This window comes from Rana temporaria, chromosome 3, assembly GCF_905171775.1.
Source record: "Rana temporaria chromosome 3, aRanTem1.1, whole genome shotgun sequence".
Lineage (NCBI taxonomy): Eukaryota > Metazoa > Chordata > Amphibia > Anura > Ranidae > Rana > Rana temporaria.
The window spans coordinates 39,694,957-39,715,658 of record NC_053491.1 but is presented as its reverse complement, the minus strand read 5'-3'; the positions used below and the strand labels follow the sequence as shown (position 1 = coordinate 39,715,658).

At 46.4% G+C, this 20,702-nt stretch overlaps 1 protein-coding gene across 2 annotated transcripts in view; it reads left to right on the top strand.

The window, feature by feature from the left end:
• KIF7 (kinesin family member 7) overlaps nucleotides 1-20,702 on the top strand; it is a 114,921-nt gene that overhangs the window by 53,420 nt on the left and 40,799 nt on the right. Inside the window, exons 8-11 of one of the 2 annotated variants that reach the window (XM_040342415.1) lie at nucleotides 758-939; nucleotides 2,607-2,707; nucleotides 17,018-17,173; nucleotides 18,478-18,680. In XM_040342415.1, the coding sequence (XP_040198349.1) occupies nucleotides 758-939; nucleotides 2,607-2,707; nucleotides 17,018-17,173; nucleotides 18,478-18,680 (642 nt within the window). Of the gene's footprint in view, nucleotides 1-727; nucleotides 940-2,606; nucleotides 2,708-17,017; nucleotides 17,174-18,477; nucleotides 18,681-20,702 lie in introns of both variants that reach the window. The other variant, XM_040342414.1, reaches the window with a different exon arrangement.

Genomic DNA, 20,702 nt, shown 5'->3' with positions numbered 1-20,702 from the left:
TGACAGTTGGAGTTAGCCACAGGGGGCGCTGATGGGGTTATGTGTGACCTGAAGTGTGTTTACAACTGTAGGGGGGTGTGGCTGTAGGTGTGACGTCATCGATTGTGTCCACTATAAAAGGGATGACACGATCGATGCTGCCGCCACAGTGAAGAACGGGGAAACCGTGTTTACACACGGCTCTCCCCGTTCTTCAGCTCCGGGGACCGATCGCAGGACTCCAGCGGCGATCGGGTCCGCGAGTCCCGGTGCTTCGGACCGCGTTCGCGGGAGCGCGCCTGCGACCCACGGCTGGGTACTAGTACAGGACGTACCTGTACGTGGATGTGCCCAGCCGTGCCATTCTGCCGACGTATATGTGCAGGAGGCGGTCCTTAAGTGGGTAAAACAAAAGTAATGAAGAATACTGATCTAAAACCATTTTTTGTGCTACTTCTTGATTATTCCGCAATCGGGTTGAGGATGGGTTGGTGATCATGCTTGTATTTCAAATTTTTAATGAGGGCCACACCTGTACAATGTGGCAGATGTGTAAATCTCAGAGCTAGCCTAACAAATGATACATCTCTTTTTCATGCGTCCAAAGTCGCATGACAAGTTGCACAAGTGTGAATTAGAGCCTTATATGCATTATGTATTTTTTTTCAGGGGGTTTCTTTCTTAAATATTTTGTGTAATATAGATTTTCATATTTATTGTATGGAAATATTGCATATGTATTTTCCAGATTTCAGACAGTGTTGTATCCTTGTCTAAGGAACTCAAAAAGAACTTTCAGAGCGGCACGCAGAAGCTGATCTCCAGCCTGGAAGAGGCAGACACTGTGCTCTACAGACATTTCAGTGAAGATTCTGATCCCACAGCAGACTCTGATGAAGACAGGAATAAAGAGAATGATGAGTTTGAGAGAGAATCCAACAAATCTCGTCCATCACACAGGTAAATTTATCCCATTTCCAACGTGTGTTTAACCGGTCAAACAACAAATTAAATTTCTAAACTCAACTTGCCTACCAGCCTGTGACTAAACAAATTATCCTGTCTAACAATATGCGTTAAAAACAGGTTTAGTCTGCACACATACATGTGAAAGCTACAGGCCCCATAAAGGTTTGCACAAAAATTATAGTGTCTATAAAATAGGGGATAGAATTATGCTATTATTATTATTATCATTATTATATTTAGCGGGACTGCGGCGGACAGATCGGACACTTTGACACTTTTTTGGGACCAGTGACATTACAGTGATCAGTGCTATAAAAATGCACTGATTACTGTATAAATGACACTGGCAGGGAAGGGCTTAACACTAGTGGTGATCAAGGGTTAAATGTGTTCCCTGGGAGGTGTTTCTAACTGTAGGGGGAAGTGTACTGACTGGAGGAGGAGAGAGATCGCTGTTCCTGATCACTAGGAACAGACGATCTCTCTCTACTCCCCTGTCAAAACGTGGATCTGTCTGTTTACATTGACAGATCCCCGTTCTGGCTCTCTGTGGAGTGATCGTGGGTGGGTGGTGAACATCGCGGCCGCCAGCCACGCTTATTTATAAAAATGCTTATTGAGAGCGCAGTCATTACCCAAGGGCCTCGATGCGCTTATAAGCTCCTCTGCCGTGTAGCGGGCACGCATGCCTGCTATAGCTGTAAAACGGACTGGCGTACAGCTACGGCGATTTTGTGAGAACAAGCCGACCTGCCGCAGTATATTAAGGGCGGCTGATCGGCAAGTGGTTAAAAAATTTATGTAAGGCCTTAAAACTGCCACATCCCAATTGTAATGTACTCAAAAGGACTACGTGGGGCCTAACCCCTGTCTATGGCGTTTTTTTTTTAGAGGCATTACTACAATTATAATTTTAACATGTTTTTATTACAAAGTTACTTTCATTATAAAACAAACCTTTTTAGATTATACATCAACCATGCGTTGGCCTTGCCCCAGATGACTACGTTTGGTATACTATTCAGGACAGATCATACACAATTCTGTTCATTGTTGGGTTCAGTAATGCATCTATTGAGTAACTCCTCCACACACTCAACGCGTTTCTTGGATAGAATCCACTTCATCAGGATTCAATAGGATGTATAACTGGCCTTTATATGTGCTTCCATTGTGGAGGCTCTCAAAATTTTGAGTTGGGACTACAGAAAATAGGGAGTGCCTCGACGGGGCCTGTAGCTTACACAGGTATTCACAAATGTGTGGAGACTGAACCCTGCTTTTTAACACACATTGTTAGACAGAATCATTCGGTTGGTCTCAGGCTGGTCGGTAAGTCGAGCTCGGAAGTTTATTTTGTGTCGTTTTGACCTGCGTCTCCCTTCCGGTGCTCCTTTGCCGTAAAGGCCCGTTATAGGTGGGGGCAGTGGCCATTTTTTTTTTGTGTTTTAACAGGGTCTTTTCTGGAACGTTGGGCTCTTATAAACTTTTTATATTTTGCTTTGTGTTCTTTCAAGCAATTCTTAAAATGTGTATTCAAAATTCTGAGATAAAATGATTTTAAATATGGATTTCTCTGTAGGTGTTGTTACCAAGTCTTATTTTAGAAATGTGCACTTTTAACATATGACAGATAAATGTTACTGTATCTCGTATAGGTGTAAAAAACTTTCCAGACCTCAAAGTGGAAATTGCCCTTCATCTCCCCAGAACAGCGAGGAGGATGAAGAGACTATGTTGGACTTGGATACAAATGAAGGCAAGTCGAATTTCGTGTGGTTGATTTTTGTTTCTAAGGACTGTTGTAGTCTACGCTCTTGTTCTTAAGGCGGAGTTCTGCCATAAAGTGAAACCTCCGCTTTAAGCTCCTTAGCGGTAATCCCAAGTCGGGCTCGGGGTGAATTTTTTATACCAAAAGCGGTATCCCCGAGCCAGACTCGGGATCGCATTGCAGGATACAGGGGGAAGTTACTTACCTTGTCCCTGGATCCTGCGATGTGTCCCTGCTGTGTGTGCGGGCTCCTCCGCTGTGTCTCCTCGCTCGATTCACAGTGCCGCCGAGCTCCGTTCCCTGCGACTGTATGTGCACAATACACATACAGTATACTGTAATCTTACAGATTACAGTACTGTATGAAATAAATACACACCCCCCTTGTCCCTAGTGGTTAGTCCAGTGTTCTGCATGCAGTTTTATATAATAAAAACTGTTCTTTTTGCGCCGTACTCACAGTTTAATCCCTTAGTTAAGTTTCAGACTCCCCGCGGGGAATAGGCGTTCCTATGCAGAGGGAACATGATTGACGGCCGGCTATGGCGCGTCACGCTTCCCGAAAATAGCCGGAGTAGGACTCGGCTTTTCACACGCTATACGGCGCCTGCGCACAGACTAGGAGCTGACTGCGCAGGCGCCGTGAAGAGCCAAGTCCTATTTCGGCTATTTTCGGGAAGCGTGACGCGCCATAGCCGGCCGTCAATCATGTTCCCTCTGCATAGGAACGCCTATTCCCCGCGGGGAGTCTGAAACTTAACTAAGGGATTAAACTGTGAGTACGGCGCAAAAAAATAAAATAAAGGCATACTGTAGCTCGCGCTAGTATGCTGGATTTTATGGTAGAAAAAACATATTTATTTTTTTAGGGTGAACCCCCGCTTTAAGAATTACAGGCCTACAATATAAAACGCCAAATTTCCATGCAAAATAATTATACTGCTTTCGGTACAAATTTTCAGACATAATCATGCCGCCAGGGAGGTTAAAGCGGATGTGCCACGGGAAAAATATATTAAAAGCCAGCAGCTACAAATACTGCAGCTGCTGACTTTTAATATAAGGACACTTACCTGTCCTGGAGTCCAGCGGCGATCGCAGCAGATGACGAGCCGATCGCTCGTCACCCTGCTGCTCCCCCCTCCATCCTCGGTGAGGGAACCAGGAAGTGAAGCGTTCCGGCTTCACTGCCCGGTTCCCTACGGCGCATGCGCGAGTCGCGCTGCGCCCGCCGATTGGCTCCCGCTGTGTGCTGGGAGCCGAGTGTTCCCAGCATACAACGGGGGACGGACGGGAAGGAAGGAAAAAACCCGTCCTTTGCCCGTATCGTAGGGCCGGAAGTGGGTGCAGATACCTGTCTGTAGACAGGTATCTGCACCCCCCTCCCCCCTGAAAGGTGTCAAATGTGACACCGGAGGGGGGGAGGGTTCCGATCAGCGGGACTCCACTTTAGGGTGGAGAACCGCTTTAAGCAACATTTGGCATGTCGATTTTTTTTTTTGAAGGGGTGGGTACTTTAGAGTGGAACTTCCTGTCCCACTTCTTCCTTCCTGCTCTCCCCCTAGGCGGTCCCTCCCTCTCTGCAATCTTCTGGGACATGACCACTAGCAGAGTGCAGTGCGACTCGTGCATGCGCAGTGCACGGCCAGCTGTGAAGCTGAAAGCTATCAATCACGGCCGAGTGCTCACAGTTGCTATGATAGCGCCGTGGAGAGTAGCGGGTTTCCGGGCGGCCGCATCGCTGGACTGTGGGACAGGCGAGTGTCTGTTTATTATGACTTTTAATAAACTAAAAAAGGTGTGGAACTCTGCTTTAACCCCTTCCCATCTGCCACAGTGTCCTTTTTAACCACTTGCCGACCGCCCCACGAATATTTACTGTGGGGCGGCAGGTCCTCTGGGCATAAATAGCGTACCTGTACGTGATTTTGCTCTTCCGGGTATGTTGCGCACATGTGCGCTGCTGGCGACCCACTTCCGCTGTGTCCAATTCAGGAGCCAATCGTAGGAAAAAAGGGATTTTATTAACAGCTTACCTGTAAAATCCTTTTCTTGTAGTACATCACGGGACACAGAGCAGCATAGCCATTACATATGGGTTATATAGTGTACCTTCAGGTGATGGACACTGGCACTCTCCGACAGGAAGTTCCCTCCCTATATAACCCCCACCCATAGTGGGAGTACCTCAGTTTTGTAGCAAGCAATATGCATCCCAAAATTCCCCATAAGAGGGGTGGGAGCTCTGTGTCCCGTGATGTACTACAAGAAAAGGATTTTACAGGTAAGCTGTTAATAAAAATCCCTTTTTCTTTATCGTACATCACGGGACACAGAGCAGCATAGCCATTACATATGGGATGTCCCCAAGCAATGCTCCATGAGGGGAGGGAGACAACCAGAAAAAAACAAACAAGAGGTGCCACCGGACAAGAGGAGATTAAACTGCGGCCCGCAGTACCGCCTGCCCAAAGGCTGAATCAGCGTTCCTCCTAACGTCCATTTGATAAAATTTTGCAAATGTGTGGACAGATGACCAGGTTGCTGCCCTGCAGACCTGAGCCATAGGGACCTGGTGATACGCTGCCCAAGAGGCACTTATAGCTCTAGTGGAATGAGCCTTAACCGATAAGGGTGGACTCTTCCCCTTCAGGCCATAGGCCTGAATAATCGTCTGCCTAATCCACTTAGCAATAGTGGCCTTAGACGCTGCCTGGCCCTTCTTGGGCCCTTCCGGCAGAATGAATAAGACGTCCGTCTTACGAATCTGGGCTGTAGCTTCCAAGTAAATCTTTACAGCTCTAACTACATCCAAGGAATGTAGTAACCTCTCTTCCTTAGAAGAAGGCTTTGGAAAAAATGATGGAAGAATCACATCTTGATTAAGGTGAAAATTTGATACCACCTTAGGCAGGAAGGACGGAAGCGGCCGCAAAACGACCCTGTCCTTATGCAATAATAAATAAGGTGCCTTACATGACAAGGCTGCCAACTCCGACACCCTTCTGGCGGATGCCATGGCCACCAGAAACACTAGTTTCCTAGTCAAAAGGACCAAAGGGATCACGGACAAGGGCTCAAAGGGCTGCCTTTGCAAGGCCGATAGAACCAAATTTAGATCCCAAGGATACAGGGGAGCTTTAATCGGGGGATTCACCCGAATAACACCTTGTAAAAAGGATTTCATTAAGGAATGGGCAGCCAACGATCTCTGGAAGAAGACCGACAAGGCAGACACCTGCCCCTTGATTGTGCCGACCGCCAAACCTTTTTCCACTCCCAACTGTAAAAACTCCAGGATTCTCCCAATAGTATATTTGCGGGGATCCCATTTCCTGGTTTCACACCAGGTAATATAGGCCTTCCACACCCTATAGTATATTAACCTGGAAACTGGTTTTCTTGCGTTTATAAGGGTAGAAACGACCTGCCCTGAAAGGCCTCTGTTTCTGAGAATCAGGGACTCAGCCGCCAGGCCGTTAAATTTAGGGCCTGTAAGGCAGGGTGGTAGAATGGCCCTTGTGAGAGGAGGTCCGGACGTAGAGGGAGGACCCAAGGCTCCTCTACGGTCATCCTTTTTATCAAGGAGTACCAAGGTCTTCGGGGCCACGCTGGGGCCACTAGAATCGCTGGCTTGCGTTCCCTTTGAATTCTGTGAAGAAGACGGGGTAGCATCCGTATTGGAGGGAAGGCATAGATTAGCGCAAACTGATGCCAAGGACACACCAAGGCATCTGTCCCGCAGGCCAATGGATCCCTCGTTCGAGAGACAAAGTTTGCTACTTTGGCATTGAATCTGGACGCCATAATGTCCACCTCCGGAGTACCCCACTTCCGGCAAATGACCTGGAACACTTCGGGATGGAGGGACCACTCCCCTGGGGACATCTGTTGGCGGCTGAGGAAGTCCGCTTGCCAATTGTCCACCCCGGGGATAAAGATAGCTGAGATGCAGGGGACATGGGCTTCTGCCCATGAAAAGATCCGATCTACCTCCCTTTGGGCTGCCTGACTCCTGGTGCCACCCTGGTGGTTTATATAAGCTACGGCAGTGGCATTGTCGGATTGTACCCTTACTGGGGAGCCCTGCAGAACCTCCGTCCAGCCCAAAAGAGCCAACCGAGCTGCTCGGATCTCTAAGACATTTATGGGTAGGGCTGATTCTGCCCTTGACCATTTCCCCTGTAGGGTTAAATCGTCTAGGACTGCACCCCAACCTGATAGGCTGGCGTCCGTGGTTACTATCCTCCATGAGGGGGGATTGAACGATCTTCCTTTCAGAAGATTTTTTGTGACTAGCCACCAACACAGGCTCTGCCTTACCGCATAGGGAAGGGAAATGGGAAGATCCAAGGCCTGGAGTCTTTTGTCCCAGGCCGTGAGAATTGCTCTCTGTAGCCTCCGAGAATGGATCTGGGCATAGGGCACTGCCTCGAAGGTGGCCACTAGCTTTCCCAACAGGCGCATGCAGAGGCGTATAGATGGCCTTGTGCTGCTTAGGACTATGTGGATTAACTCCCTTATCGAGTCCACTCTGGACTGGGGCAGGAAGATCCGTTGTTGTCTTGTATCTAAAATCAGACCTAGATACTCCAACCTTCTTGTGGGCTGTAAAGCCGATTTGTCCCGGTTTAGAACCCAACCCAGGGACTCTAGGCAGTTTACTGCTAGCAACACTGCCCGATTTAGACCGGCCGCTGAGTGGTCGACTACCAGAAGATCGTCTAGGTAGGCCATGATCAGAATGCCCTGTTCCCTTAGGATGGCTAATACGGGGGCCAGGATCTTCGTAAAAACCCGAGGGGCCGTGGCTAGTCCGAACGGAAGAGCCACGAACTGATAATGCCGATAGTTTAGGGCAAAACGCAGATACCTGTAATGGCCTGGGAAAATCGGAACGTGCAGGTATGCGTCCTTTATATCGATGGAGGCCAAGAACTCCTTTCCTTGGAGGGCGGCCACCACCGAACGAATGGACTCCATTCGAAAAGACCGGACTTTTAAAAAGCGGTTTAATAACTTTAGGTCCAGAATAGGCCTGACGTCGCCGTTTGGCTTCGGGACAACGAAGAGGTTTGAGTAAAACCCTTGTCCTTGCTCCCCTGCTGGTACTTCCATAATCACTCCTTGAGATAGGAGTCGCTCTAGGGCGGACAGAAGCGATGCCTGTCTCTGAGGGTCGCCTGGAAGTCTTGACGTTTGAAAGTGAGGAGGGGGGAACTCCCGAAACTCCAGCTTGTACCCCTGAGTTACTGAGGACAGAACCCATTGGTCGGTAACTTGGGCCCCCCACAACTCCGAGAACAACCGGAGTCTTCCCCCCACTCGAGAGAGTGGGGGCGCCCCTTCACAAGGCTGCCTTAGGGGCAGCCTTAACCGGCTTACGGTTCCACGGTCTCTTGTTCCCTGCAGCTTGCCCCTGGGGCCTGTTTGCAGCTGCGCGTCCAGGAGGCCGTCGATACTGCCTAGAGAATGAGGGCCCTGGAACTGGAGAGGTTGGGCGCTTAAAAGAGGGACCTCGGAACCTTTTCTTAACCGGCAAAAGGGTGCTCTTACCACTAGAGATCTTTTGAATATATTTGTCAAGATCTTCTCCAAACAATCTCTCTCCTTGAAAGGAGAATCCTGTAAGGAGTTTTTTGCAGGGGGTTTCTGCAGACCAGTTCTTTAACCAAAGTAATCTTCTCATGTGAACCAAATACAGGGATAGGCGGGACGCCTGTTGGATTGAATCCTTGATAGCGTCTACCGCGAAACATAAAGCTCTAGGTAGATCGGCTAAGTCCTGAGCCTGTTGAGCCGGAAGGTCCTTTAGGGCCTGCTTGGCCTGGTCTTTTAAAGCCTGGCAGACGCCAATGGCAGCTACAGCTGGCTGGACCACTGCCCCCGCTGTGGCAAAGGATGCCTTCAGTAAGGTCTCAAGCCTTTTATCCACAGGATCTTTGAACATGTGAATATTGTCCACCGGACACGTTAACGCTTTATTGACACATGATATGGCTGCGTCAACAGTGGGGACAGCCCATTTCCTTGAAAACTCCTCCTCTAAAGGGTACATAACTGCGAACCTTTTAGGAGGCAAAAAAATCCTGTCTGGCTTAACCCAGTCCTGAAATATCAGGTCCTTTAATAAAGGATGGACCGGGAACACCAGGTTGGCTTGGGGCGCTTTTAGGGAGCCCAATGAGGACACAGCGGAGGCCAGAGGCTGAGGCAAAGGCATTTTAAAAGCTGACCGCACCATATCCGTTAAGGACTGGACCCACAATTTTTCTGCGTGAGAAGCTGAAAAAGGTTCTTCTATAGTAGAATCTTCAGAACCTAAATGGTCCAGGTGATCCTCAGCCTGGTCTCCTGTATCTTCCAATTCCTCAGTGGAAAGGACATCTTCCTCAGGAGATTCAAACCTGGGAGACGGGGACCTAGCCCGCTTCTTCCCGGATAAAGAGGCCGTAATAAGAGCGGCCATCCTTTTTTCAAATCCACCCAAGGTGGAGGCTAACATCTCTTCCGTTACATAGGAAGGAGTTGGTTGAATAGGGCCCGCCATAGCACCTAGCAACCCCGATGGCTCACCCAGGGCAGCAACCTCCGGATCCTCCGGGGAGGTAGGGGCAGGTGGATTCTGGGAAATATCCTCCGAGCCCGATGGGGAACCCTTCGGCTTTTTAACACCTTTAGCATTTTTAGCGTTCCCTGCACCCTTAGGAGCCATAATAAACAAATCTGAGATACTCCGCTAATATACAACTAACTGTAATAGCTGGAGAAAAACACACATTTAAATAAATGAGGAAAAAAATTAGGCTAGGGTAATGTTAGACAGAAACTAAACTTCCCAAAACCTAACAAGAGATAGCAATATTGAGCCCCAAGGGCTTAATCATATCCTAATATTGCTTCCCTTAATGCTGGGCTAAGAGAGTACCAAATGCTAAGTACTCTGACTGCTACTTAGTACACCGGCTTTTCAGAGAAAATATGAGCTTAAACAGCTCTTTAGCAAGGTGTGTACAAAAAAACGGCCACTAGGTGTCACTGTGTCAGCATAACATAGGCAAACCTATCCTGCTCAGCTCAGCATCGCTGCTCCGTGTCCCTTCACAGCCTTCAGCAAACTGACAGGCTAAATAGAGTTTTCCCTCTGATGTACAGAGGGGAGGGAACTCCCTGGGCGTCCCCCGCCCCTCCACGCAGCGTCGGCGCCTATAACAGTGCGCGCGCACGCGCGCGCTCCCGACGCCGCTCTACAGGAAGCAGGAAGCAGAATCCATGTGGGGAGAGGAGCCCGGGAGCTGCTGGAGACACACAGACATCAGGAAGTAAGTAATTTAAACCTGACATGCTCCCCTTTACATTTCATGGAGCAAAAACACCTTGTAGCAGCAGCAGCAGTCTATTAGCCCAGCCAGAGGAACAGTATACCTGGGTGTTTGAGCCATCCAGTCATGCAGACTTTGTGGTTTCTCTTTAGCCCATGCACAGAGGCATAAAAAAAGGCTTTTCCCCAGAGTCCCCTGTGGGGAGCCCACTGACAAACCAAGTTCCGTAGGCCCCCCGCTTACCTTTCCACGCCGCAGGGTATTGCTCATGCAAGAGGCCCAATCTTCCCCCTTCACCGTGGGTATGGTCATAGACCTTCAGGGACCGGGGTCCAAGTCAGGAACACCACACACCTGGACCTATACAGCACTACTGGCAGCAGGTATCCATAGGTTAAAAAACCCAGTCCTGGAACCCAGAGTTCAGCCCTCCAAGGAGAGGCATTATAGGCAAAACCCCATCCACGAATTGGGGCCCGGGTACCGTCCACTTTGGCTATGAAGCACCTTGGACGGATCCGGTCGGCTGGCCCTGGTCCCAAGGACAAACTGCAGGCACAACCTTCAACGTGCACCAACACCTAAGACACTGGCGAAAAAACTGAGGTACTCCCACTATGGGTGGGGGTTATATAGGGAGGGAACTTCCTGTCGGAGAGTGCCAGTGTCCATCACCTGAAGGTACACTATATAACCCATATGTAATGGCTATGCTGCTCTGTGTCCCGTGATGTACGATAAAGAAACCTTTTTTTTTTTTCCCCATTTGTATCCCATTGCAGAGATTTCCCTTCACTTCTGTCTCATAGCCTAAACAGGAAGTGAGCGGGAATCCCTGGTTGTCACTGGAGTAACCAGAACTAGTGTCACCCCCCATTGGAAGATTTCCCCTCTTTCCTGTTCTGGTGACAACCCAAAATTTGGGGGATTTTCTTTCCCTCTAGTACTGGTAGAATTGAGCTGCAGAGTGCTTTTCAGGTTCATTCGACTAGGGAAAGGTTTGACACTGGGACTGAGCGTTGATCAATCACGGGGTGGAGTGTTGTGTGTTCTGCTCTAGTAGAAGCATTACATCACTGTGATCTCCATTTCTCTCGCACCATTTGTCTACACTCTACAGCACAGGTGTCAAACACAAGGCCCGCGGGCCGAATCCGGCCCTCCAGGCCATTTCATGTGGCCCTCGCACCTCTCCTGCAGTTGCAGGAGAGCTCCAGCCCCCCTCTGGTCCTCCTCCAGACCCTTACTTTCTGCTTTCAAGCAATGCATCCAGCTTCTCCCCAGCAGCAGCATAAGGATAGGGGGATGCACTGTGATGTAAGGGAGAGTGGGGGATTACATTTCTGATGGTGGGGAGGCTCTTGACATCTAATGTAAGGGGAGGGGATGCGCTGGACATCTAATCTTACAGATACAACCGGCCCTTCTGAGGGCAATCATAATGCTGATGCGGCCCACGATAAAAATTGAGTTTGACATCCCTGCCCTAAAGTGTCCTGGTCACCTCTGGCCATCTGACCCTTTAGCCTCCAGCTCCGTGCGTTTGTGAGTGACCAAGGCCTTGCTCACACTTTGGGACTAGCTTCAGCACCACCATACGGTCACAACGTGTCTGTTACGGGTGACCCTAGTCCATACACTCCTAATGGTTCAGGGGGCATTTACTCTGCAACCTCTGAGGCCCGTAATCTGGAATTGATTTATACACTGTGAAGAGAAATCATATCAGCAGCCCATCCTAGTGACCGGGGGCCCAGGTCTGATGCATCATGGTGGACAGTTTTTAGTCGTCCTTTGCTTCTAGGTAGGGTTGTCCCGATACCACTTTTTTAGGACCTAGTACGAGTACTGATACTTTTTTTTCAAGTAGTCGCCGATACCGAATACCGATACTTTTTCTGAATTTTTTTTTAGGGGGAATCTCCACTTTAATTCTTATCTTCAGTTAGTCATGAGAGAAAGGCAGGAGGGGGAGGGGAATGTACTGTCTGCCACCACTGGTCATAGTAACTAATGACCAGTGGTGGCAGACAGTACATTCCCCTCCCCCCCTCGCCATGCTGCATATTAAAAAAAATCTGAATGGCAGTCACAGTTCATAATTAATCTTCATACACATATCACATATTACATCCGTTACTTACTATGACCAGTGGTGGCAGACAGTACATTCCTCCACCCCCCCCCCCTTCCCCTCACAGACTGGCTTTCTGATTTTTTTTAATATGCAGCATGGCGAGGGGGGGGGGGAGGGGGAGGGGAATGTACTGTCTGCGTGTGTGTAACAGTAAATAGGCTTGTAAAAAAACAAGCACTTCCAAAGCTAAGAATTAAAGGGGTTGTAAAGGTTAATTTTTTTTTATTTTCTAAATAGGTTCCTTTAAGCTAGTGCATTGTTGGTTCATTTACCTTTTCCTTCGATTTCCCTTCTAAATGTTTTTTTTTTCTTTGTCTGAATTTCTCACTTCCTGTTCCTCCTCAGTAAGGTGTTCAGTAAGCTGTTCTAAATGACTTTCCACCGCTCGGATGATGGTGGAAAGCTTACTGAGGAGAAACAGGAAGTGAGAAATTCAAACAAAGAAAAAAAAATTTTTAGAAGGGAAATCGAAGGAGAAGGAAAAGGTAAGTGAACCAACAATGCACTAGCTTAACTGCTTGCCGACCAGCCGACGCAGTTAAACGGCGGCAGGTCGGCTCTGCTGGGCGAGAGCACGTAGCTATACATCACCTCGTCAAGCAGCCAATAGGGGTGCCGCGTGCCCCCCCGCTTGCCCCGGATCACCGCTGGGCACCCGCGATCGCTCGTTACAAAGCGAGAACCGGGAGCTGTGTGTGTAAACGCACAGCTCCCGGTCCTGTCAGGGGGGGAAATGACATATCGTCATATCGTCTGTTCATACAGTGTATGAACAGCGATCAGTCATTTCCCCATGTCAGTCCACCCCCCCTACAGTTAGAACACACCCAGGGAACATAATTTAACCCCTTCCCCGCCCCCTAGTGTTAACCCCTTCACTGCCAGTGGCATTTTTATAGTAATCGATGCATTTTTATAGCACTGATCGCTATAAAAATGCCAATGGTCCCAAAAATGTCCAAAGTGTCCGCCATCATGTCGCAGTACCGATAAAAATCGCTGATCGCCGCCATTACGATTTTAAGTCCTGCAAGCAGCAGCAGAAGAAAGGGTTAAAAGCGTCCGTGTTACCGCGCTGCCGAAGCGCTCTCCGTTCATTTCAATGGGCAGGGGTGATTTAGGAGCCCTGTATACAGTGCTCCCCGACCACCCTCATTGCTTTCAATGGGAAGGAGTGGTGGAGGAGCAGTAAACACCCCGCTCCTTCACCGCTACAAAGATGCGGCTAGCAGGACTTTTGGAGCGGTCCCGCTAGCACACCGCTCCAGTGTGAAAGCCTGGCTTTCACACAGGAGAAACGGCAGCCGCTGTTTCAGGACGGTTTGCAGGCGCTATTTTTAGCGCAATAGCGTCTGTAACCCGCCCAGTGTGAAAGGGGCCTAAGTGTTTGGATACCAAACATCACGCTGATATGAAAAGGCTCACCATGATAAATAATCGTGTAAAAAGATGCCGTGATGGCATTTTTTTTACAGCCACTTATTCATGGTGAACCTTTTCTATATGTGTGCTATTTTATATCCAAATGGTTACACTTAAAAGTGATTTTATCCTAATTAACCACTTAAACTCTGGAGCTCCGCTCCTCTCCCCCCCCCCCCGCCAGCTCCTCCATTCATAATGTGGGCACCCGGACGTGACAGCTTTCGGTTTCACGGCCGGGCACTCACTGCGCATGCGTGAGTCGTGCTGCGCTCTATGAGTGGACAAGCGATCTCCTGGGACCTGTCACATGTCCCTGGAGATCGCCTAAAGGGAGGGGCCACCTAAGGCGAGAGGAGGAGTCGCCTAGGTGGTCCCTGGGTGGAAGTATAAAGTGGGACACTCCTACACTCCCCCCCCCAAAAAAAATTACATGCCAAATGTGGCATGTAAGAAGGGGGCGAGGAGTGCTTAAAGCGGAAGTTCTACTTTTGGGTGGAACTCCGCTTTAAGCTTTGGTAATAAATCCTGGAAGCTGATTGGTTTCTATGCCAGACTGCACCAGGCTTTGCACTCTCCAGTTTAATTAAATCAACGCCGTAGGCTTTTAGAGGCAGGATAAAATAACCCACTGCCAGTGTGTTCAGGAGTAGAAGAGATTTTTCAGAAAAAACAAGACGCTTCTAAATGCCCATTAACGCTAGGTGCGTTTAGTGCTTGAGCATTAATTCATTTCAGCCATTAGAATAAATTGTTTGGGATTATAGATTACTCTAATTCCCATGACTTTGAAGGGCGATTTATGGCATTCACTCCTGATTAAGGATGAGCTCCGGCGTGTTCGCACAGCCCACGTGCAGAGCCAGCCAGGGAGTCGGCACTGTGCTAATCACAGGCAGTGAGACATTTCCCGATGTGCGGCTGCAGAGATTGGGAAATGTCTCACTGCCTGTGATTAGCGCAGCGCCAATTTCCTGCACGTGGGCTGTGCGAACACGCCTTGCTCCTGATATGGCACGAGTGATGTCGGTTTATTAGTATTTGGACACACAAGTACCATTCATATTAACAATACCGTCCCTTTGCTATAAAAAACAACCTAGTGGGCAACTCTGTATCTTCTGTCATCACTGTGCAGGTTTTTGCAACTCTGCTACTTTTTGTTATTATTTTTGATAGGATGGCTCATAGTTTATGTAGCAAAACGCAATTAAGTGTTGAAAATACCAATAGGCAATGCAATTTGATGCAAGAGGAACAATTGCTTTCTTTTCGAATATAGGTACATTTATAATAGAGCAGGCATGTCCAAAGTCTGGCCCGTGGGCCAATTGCGGCCAGTGTTCTGGTTTGATGTGGCCCCCCTGGTAATTTGGATATATATCTTTTGTGGCCCCCAGGGCCATAAAACATATATACTGTATTTTTCTACTCTGCCTCGGAGGGGGCAGGACGAGCGCCGTCATATTACATACAGGAGAATCTCCTGTTTACTCGGCAGCGTCTGTAATAGGAAGTGCCATCTCCTGGGCTGCCATTGGACGACTGTTTTGTCTATCATAGGAACTTTGCATTAAACAGGAGATTCTCCTGTATGTAATCTGTTGGCGCTCGTCCTGCCCCCCTCCCTGTCCCCTCCGAGGCTGCAGATGGGCATCCATCAGGCTGCATTGATTGCAGTGGCGAGGCTGCATTGATTGCAGTGGCGAGGCTGCATTGATTGCAGTGGTGAAGCTGCAGATGGGCACTGATTAGGCTGCATTGATGGACACTAACCCTTATTTTGCTTCAAAGTTCTTTTATTTAAATATTTTTTTTCCTGAAGCTTCCCTCTAAAAGTAAAGGTGCGTGTTATACGCCAATAAAAATACGGTATATCCAAAAAACACGCCCAAGTTCATCCTTGGTCCTGAGCAAGCCTGCGGGTATTTGTTGGGGGGCCACAAAAGATCTATATATATATATATATATATATATATATATATATATATATATATATATATATATATAATATATATATATATATATAATCTCCAAATAACACCCCTGAGCTCATATCTTTACCACACACAGCCACAAAGGCAAGAAAATTCTTGTTGGGCCGTGTATATTAGCGCACGGATGAACACCCTTAGACTGAATTGTAATGGTTCTAAGAATGTCAGGTATAATGGCCGGCCCTCACCTCACGCATGTTCACGTCATCAAATCTGGCCCTCTTCGAAAAAAGTTTGGACACCCCTGTAATAGAGCAATTCCTCTATTTTCTTTTGTTCTTCTGGGTACATGTATCTAAATAGTGTATATATGTGCACTGCTTATACAGCCCACATATTCAATTTGTCTCTACCATTGGTGTTTTTATTTGTTTACTCTGTTCATTATACATTTTTATTTATATGGTTTCCTTCTTTTTTTTTTTTTCTCTTTCTTTTCCCTTTTGTTCTTTTTTATGGTCTTTTGAGTTTTTTGATAATTAGAACATGAAATCGCATGTCTGTGATTGTTCATGTGTATCATCAGCTGCTTCTTCTACGTGGGTTGCTTTGGGTTGCGGCTTGATTTGGGCAGACCCTATAAACAACCGACGTTGTTGAAGCTATACCAATGTTGTGAACAAGAACGGTATGTGAAAGGATATTGCCGCGCTATCTAGTGTGTAAAGCCGCCAGCACAAACAAGTACACTTTTTTCCACCAACAAGAATGGTATGCCCGTGTGAAAGTAAACCTTTGTCCCAGTGACGGTCCATGAGGACGCACGGACGCCGCCCCTTCTCTCCAGTCACCCCCTCTATGACCAATGGATAGATTCATGGCCACCGCTGCCACCCCCTATTCAGGCGCCCGACCCTTTTCATGCGCCGGGTGTCTGAATTACAGCGGCGGGGGGGTGTTTTTGAAGCACCTTATTGGAGGCATAGGCTTTAATAGGCGTCAAAAAAGGTGACCTGTGAGCGCCATGGTTGTCGCTTTTTTTTTCGGGTCTGTTACTCGTCCCCTGATTGGCTGAAATGACAGGCGCTGTGATTGGACGCCTATCAGGCATCTAATCGCCTATAGGAGAGGACGGGAGAAGACATGGAGGAGCACCGCTCGCCATCACCCGCTGCCCCACCGAGACAGGGTAAGTGCCAGGCAGACGGCGAGTGGGTGGAGGGGTCACAGTGGGGGTGCGTTTGATGGGCACAGTGGGGGTGCGTTTGAAGGTTTTTTTTTAAGAATTTTTGTATCCCCCCCAAAGATTTTGAGCACCAGCGGCCACTGCTTGGTCCTGTATTGTCTGTCTGGGATGTGACAATAAAGATTCCTTCTAAGAAAACATCTCGTTCCACAGATCTACGCGCTTAAGAATTTTTTTTTTGTGGCAACGGATCTTAAGAACTGGTTTCAATTTAACATTTTGTGTCCCACACAGCTAAGCATATAAAGTACGACCAACTTATTGTGAGGGACAACCCTACCCATGAAAGAGACTCCAAATGGAGGTTGCGTCAGGCTGAGCAGAAGATCCGGGAACTCGCTATCAACATCCGAATGAAGGAGGAGCTTATTAAAGAGCTGGTTAAAACTGGTGAGGCTCAAGATGTTTTTATCTCGCAGCTGTCATTTACATATTAAAGAATTGCCTATATATGTTTGCTTAAAGAGGAACTCCGGTCATTGTTATGTTTATTAAATGTCAGCAGCTCCAAAAACTTTTAAATAAAGTTTTAATAGACACTCGCCTGTCCCAGGTAAGCCTACTGTGCCAGAGTTGGGCTTTAATCTATCAAAAAATATTCGAAAAAATATACAAATAAAGGATAGATTACTGTATGTGTTCTTTTTTTATAGAATATGTAAACCAATGATCAGATTTGTCCTGACAGGACACCTGTGCCCCCCCCCCCAAAAAAAAGTGCCATTATAGAAGGAGAGGGAGGCGGCCTTGACATTAACAACTTTCAACACCCTACACCAGGGGTCTTCAAACTACGGCCCTCTAGTTGTTCAGGAACTACAATTCCCATCATGCCTAGTCATGTCTGTGAATGTCAGAGTCTTGCAATGCCTCATGGGATGTGTAGTTCTACAACAGCTGGAGGGGCGTAGTTTGAGGATCCCTGTTAAAGTATATGACAACCCATTCAGTTTAACTACTTCAGCTCCAGAAGATTTACCCCCTTTTTGAGTAATTTTTTGCGATGCGGCACTGTTACTTTGACAATTGCGCGATTGGGCGCCGCCGTACCCAAATAAAATTGGTGTCCTTTTTCCCCACAAATAGAACTTTCTTTTGGTGGTATTTGATCACCTCCTGTATTTTTTTTTTTTTTTTTTTTTTGCGCTATTAGCAAAAAAAGAACATTTTGGGGAAAAATAACTATTTTTTACTTTCTGCTATAAAAGAAATGTAAAAAAATCAAATTTCTTCATCAATTTAGGCCAATATCTATTCTGCTACATATTTTTGGTAAAGAAAAAAATCCCAATAGGCGTATCTTGATTGGTTTGCGCAAAAGTTATATCGTCTACAAACTATGGGATATTTTTTATGGATCTTATATATATATATATATATATATATATATATATATATATATATATATATATATATATATATATATATATATATATATAATATATTTACTTTTTTTTTTTTTTTTTCTAGAAATGGCAGCGCTCAGCGACTTATAATGGGACTGCAAAATTGCAGCTGACAAACCGCGGGCACTGACGCTTTTGACCCTTTTTTTGGGGACCAGGGACACTAATATAGTGATCAGTGTATAAAAATATGCACGGTCACTGTATTTCAGATGTTTTGCAATAACTACAAATTTGTTGACTGATCTGAATGTTTATCAACTGATACATTGTATTATTGTGCGTCAGGAAGAGAAGCTCAAGCCATGAATAAACAGTACTGTCTGAAGATCTCTGGATTGGAGACGGAGGCAGAACAAGTACGGATAGAGGTCAGTGAGAATCGGCGCCATCTGCAGGAGCTGGAAGGGAAAGACACACGGGATCCAGTGGAAAAATCGAGGCTGCAGGAATACCGCAAGAAGATAGCAGCCGCTGAGAGTAAAGTGCAGGTGTGTTGGGCGGGTTCAGTGCATGGGTAGTTCTTATAACCATTTCACAGCTTTAAATAACTACATTTGTAATCACACTTCAACATTCTCTTTGTGCTTTATTAAATAATGCTGTTTTTTAATATAGAATGACATAATGTATACATTTTTGCATAAAATAACCATAAGTATTTTCCGAAATACTGTAAATGTTGCCATCTCAACGAAGGAAGAGAGGTAGGAATAAACACTTGCAAGAAAAAGTATGTGAACCCCTTTGGAATGATATGGATTTCTGCACAAATTGGTCATAAAAAGTCACAAGTCACAACAATAGACAATCACAGTCTGCTTAAACTAATAAAACACAAAGAATTAAATGTTACCATGTTTTTATTGAACACACCATGTAAACATTCACAGTGCAGGTGGAAAAATGTATGTGAACCCCTTTGGAATGATATGGATTCCTGCACAAATTGGTCATAAAATGTGATCTGATCTTCATCTAAGTCACAACAATAGACAATCACAGTCTGCTTAAACTAATAACACACAAAGAATTAAATGTTACCATGTTTTTATTGAACACACCATGTAAACATTTACAGTGCAAGTGGGAAAAAAGTATGTGAACCCCTAGACTAATGACATCTCCAAGAGCTAATTGAATTGAAGCGAGGTATCAGCCAACTGGAGTCCAGTCAATGAGATGAGATTGGAGGTGTTGGTTACAGCTGCCATGCCCTATAAAAAACACACACCAGTTCTGGGTTTGCTTTTCACAAGAAGCATTGCTGATGTGAATGATGCCTCGCACAAAAGAGCTCTCCGAAGACCTACGATTAAGAATTCTTAAAGGAAAAAACTGTGCTAACCCACAAGTGATAAAAATTCTCTCTCTCTCTCTATATATATATATATATATATATGTGTGTGTGTGTGTGTGTGTGTGTGTGTGTGTGTGTGTGTGTGTGTGTGTGAGAGAGAGAGAGGCGCGCCAGCACTCTAACAAACAAAGTAAATGGAAATGAATAGTGCAGCGCTGAATATATCAATCATATTATGACTAATATAGTGACAAAAATCAATTGTATACTGAGTACACAATCGCAACTAAATATAGTGATGTAAAAGTCCATATATGGTGACCACAACGTGAAATATTCTTCCAAAGAACAACACTGGATGTGGAATGGCTGATCGCCTGAAGGAATCAAGGTGACTTCACATAAAGACATGATGAGGTACTCTTACCTTGTGGTGAGGACTCATTTTTTTTAAAAACAGTAAGTCTCATGTGCTTATGGTCTCGGAGGACCTAAATCGGTACAGCAGGGTCTCCCAGGTTGGCAATGCGGCCTTCTGGGGTGGCCCAGTCAGAGTCCTGACCTCAACCCGATTGAGATGCTGTGGCACGACCTCAAGAAAGCGATTCACACCAGACATCCCAAGAATATTGCTGAACTGAAACAGTTCTGTAAAGGGGAATGGTCAAGAATTACTCCTGACCGTTGTGCACGTCTGATCTGCAACTACAGGAAACATTTGGTTGAAGTTATTTCTGCCAAAGGAGGTTCAACCAGTTATTAAATCCAAGGGTTCACATACTTTTTACACCTGCACTGTGAATGTTTACATGGTGTGTTCAATAAAAACATGGTAACATGTAATTCTTTGTGTGTATTAGTTTAAGCAGACTGTGAGTGTCTATTGTTGTGACTTAGATGAAGATCAGATCACATTTTATGACCAATTTGTGCAGAAATCCATATCATTCCAAAGGGGTTCACATACTTTTTATTGCAACTGTACCTATCAAAAACATGCTTGCTCGGGTTCCGCCAATGCAAAGTTGATATTCAAGGAGGCATGTGCCTCAGAGTTTTTTTACTCTTTTCTTTCAGAGGCAAATCATTCTGTATGTCCGTGCAAAAGGGGTTTTTAAAATATGCTTTTGGTGCATCGTACGGACCTGACATTGGGGGGAGGGTTTGCACACACACTACCAGTGGCTCCACACCAGGATTGTGTGTAAATCTC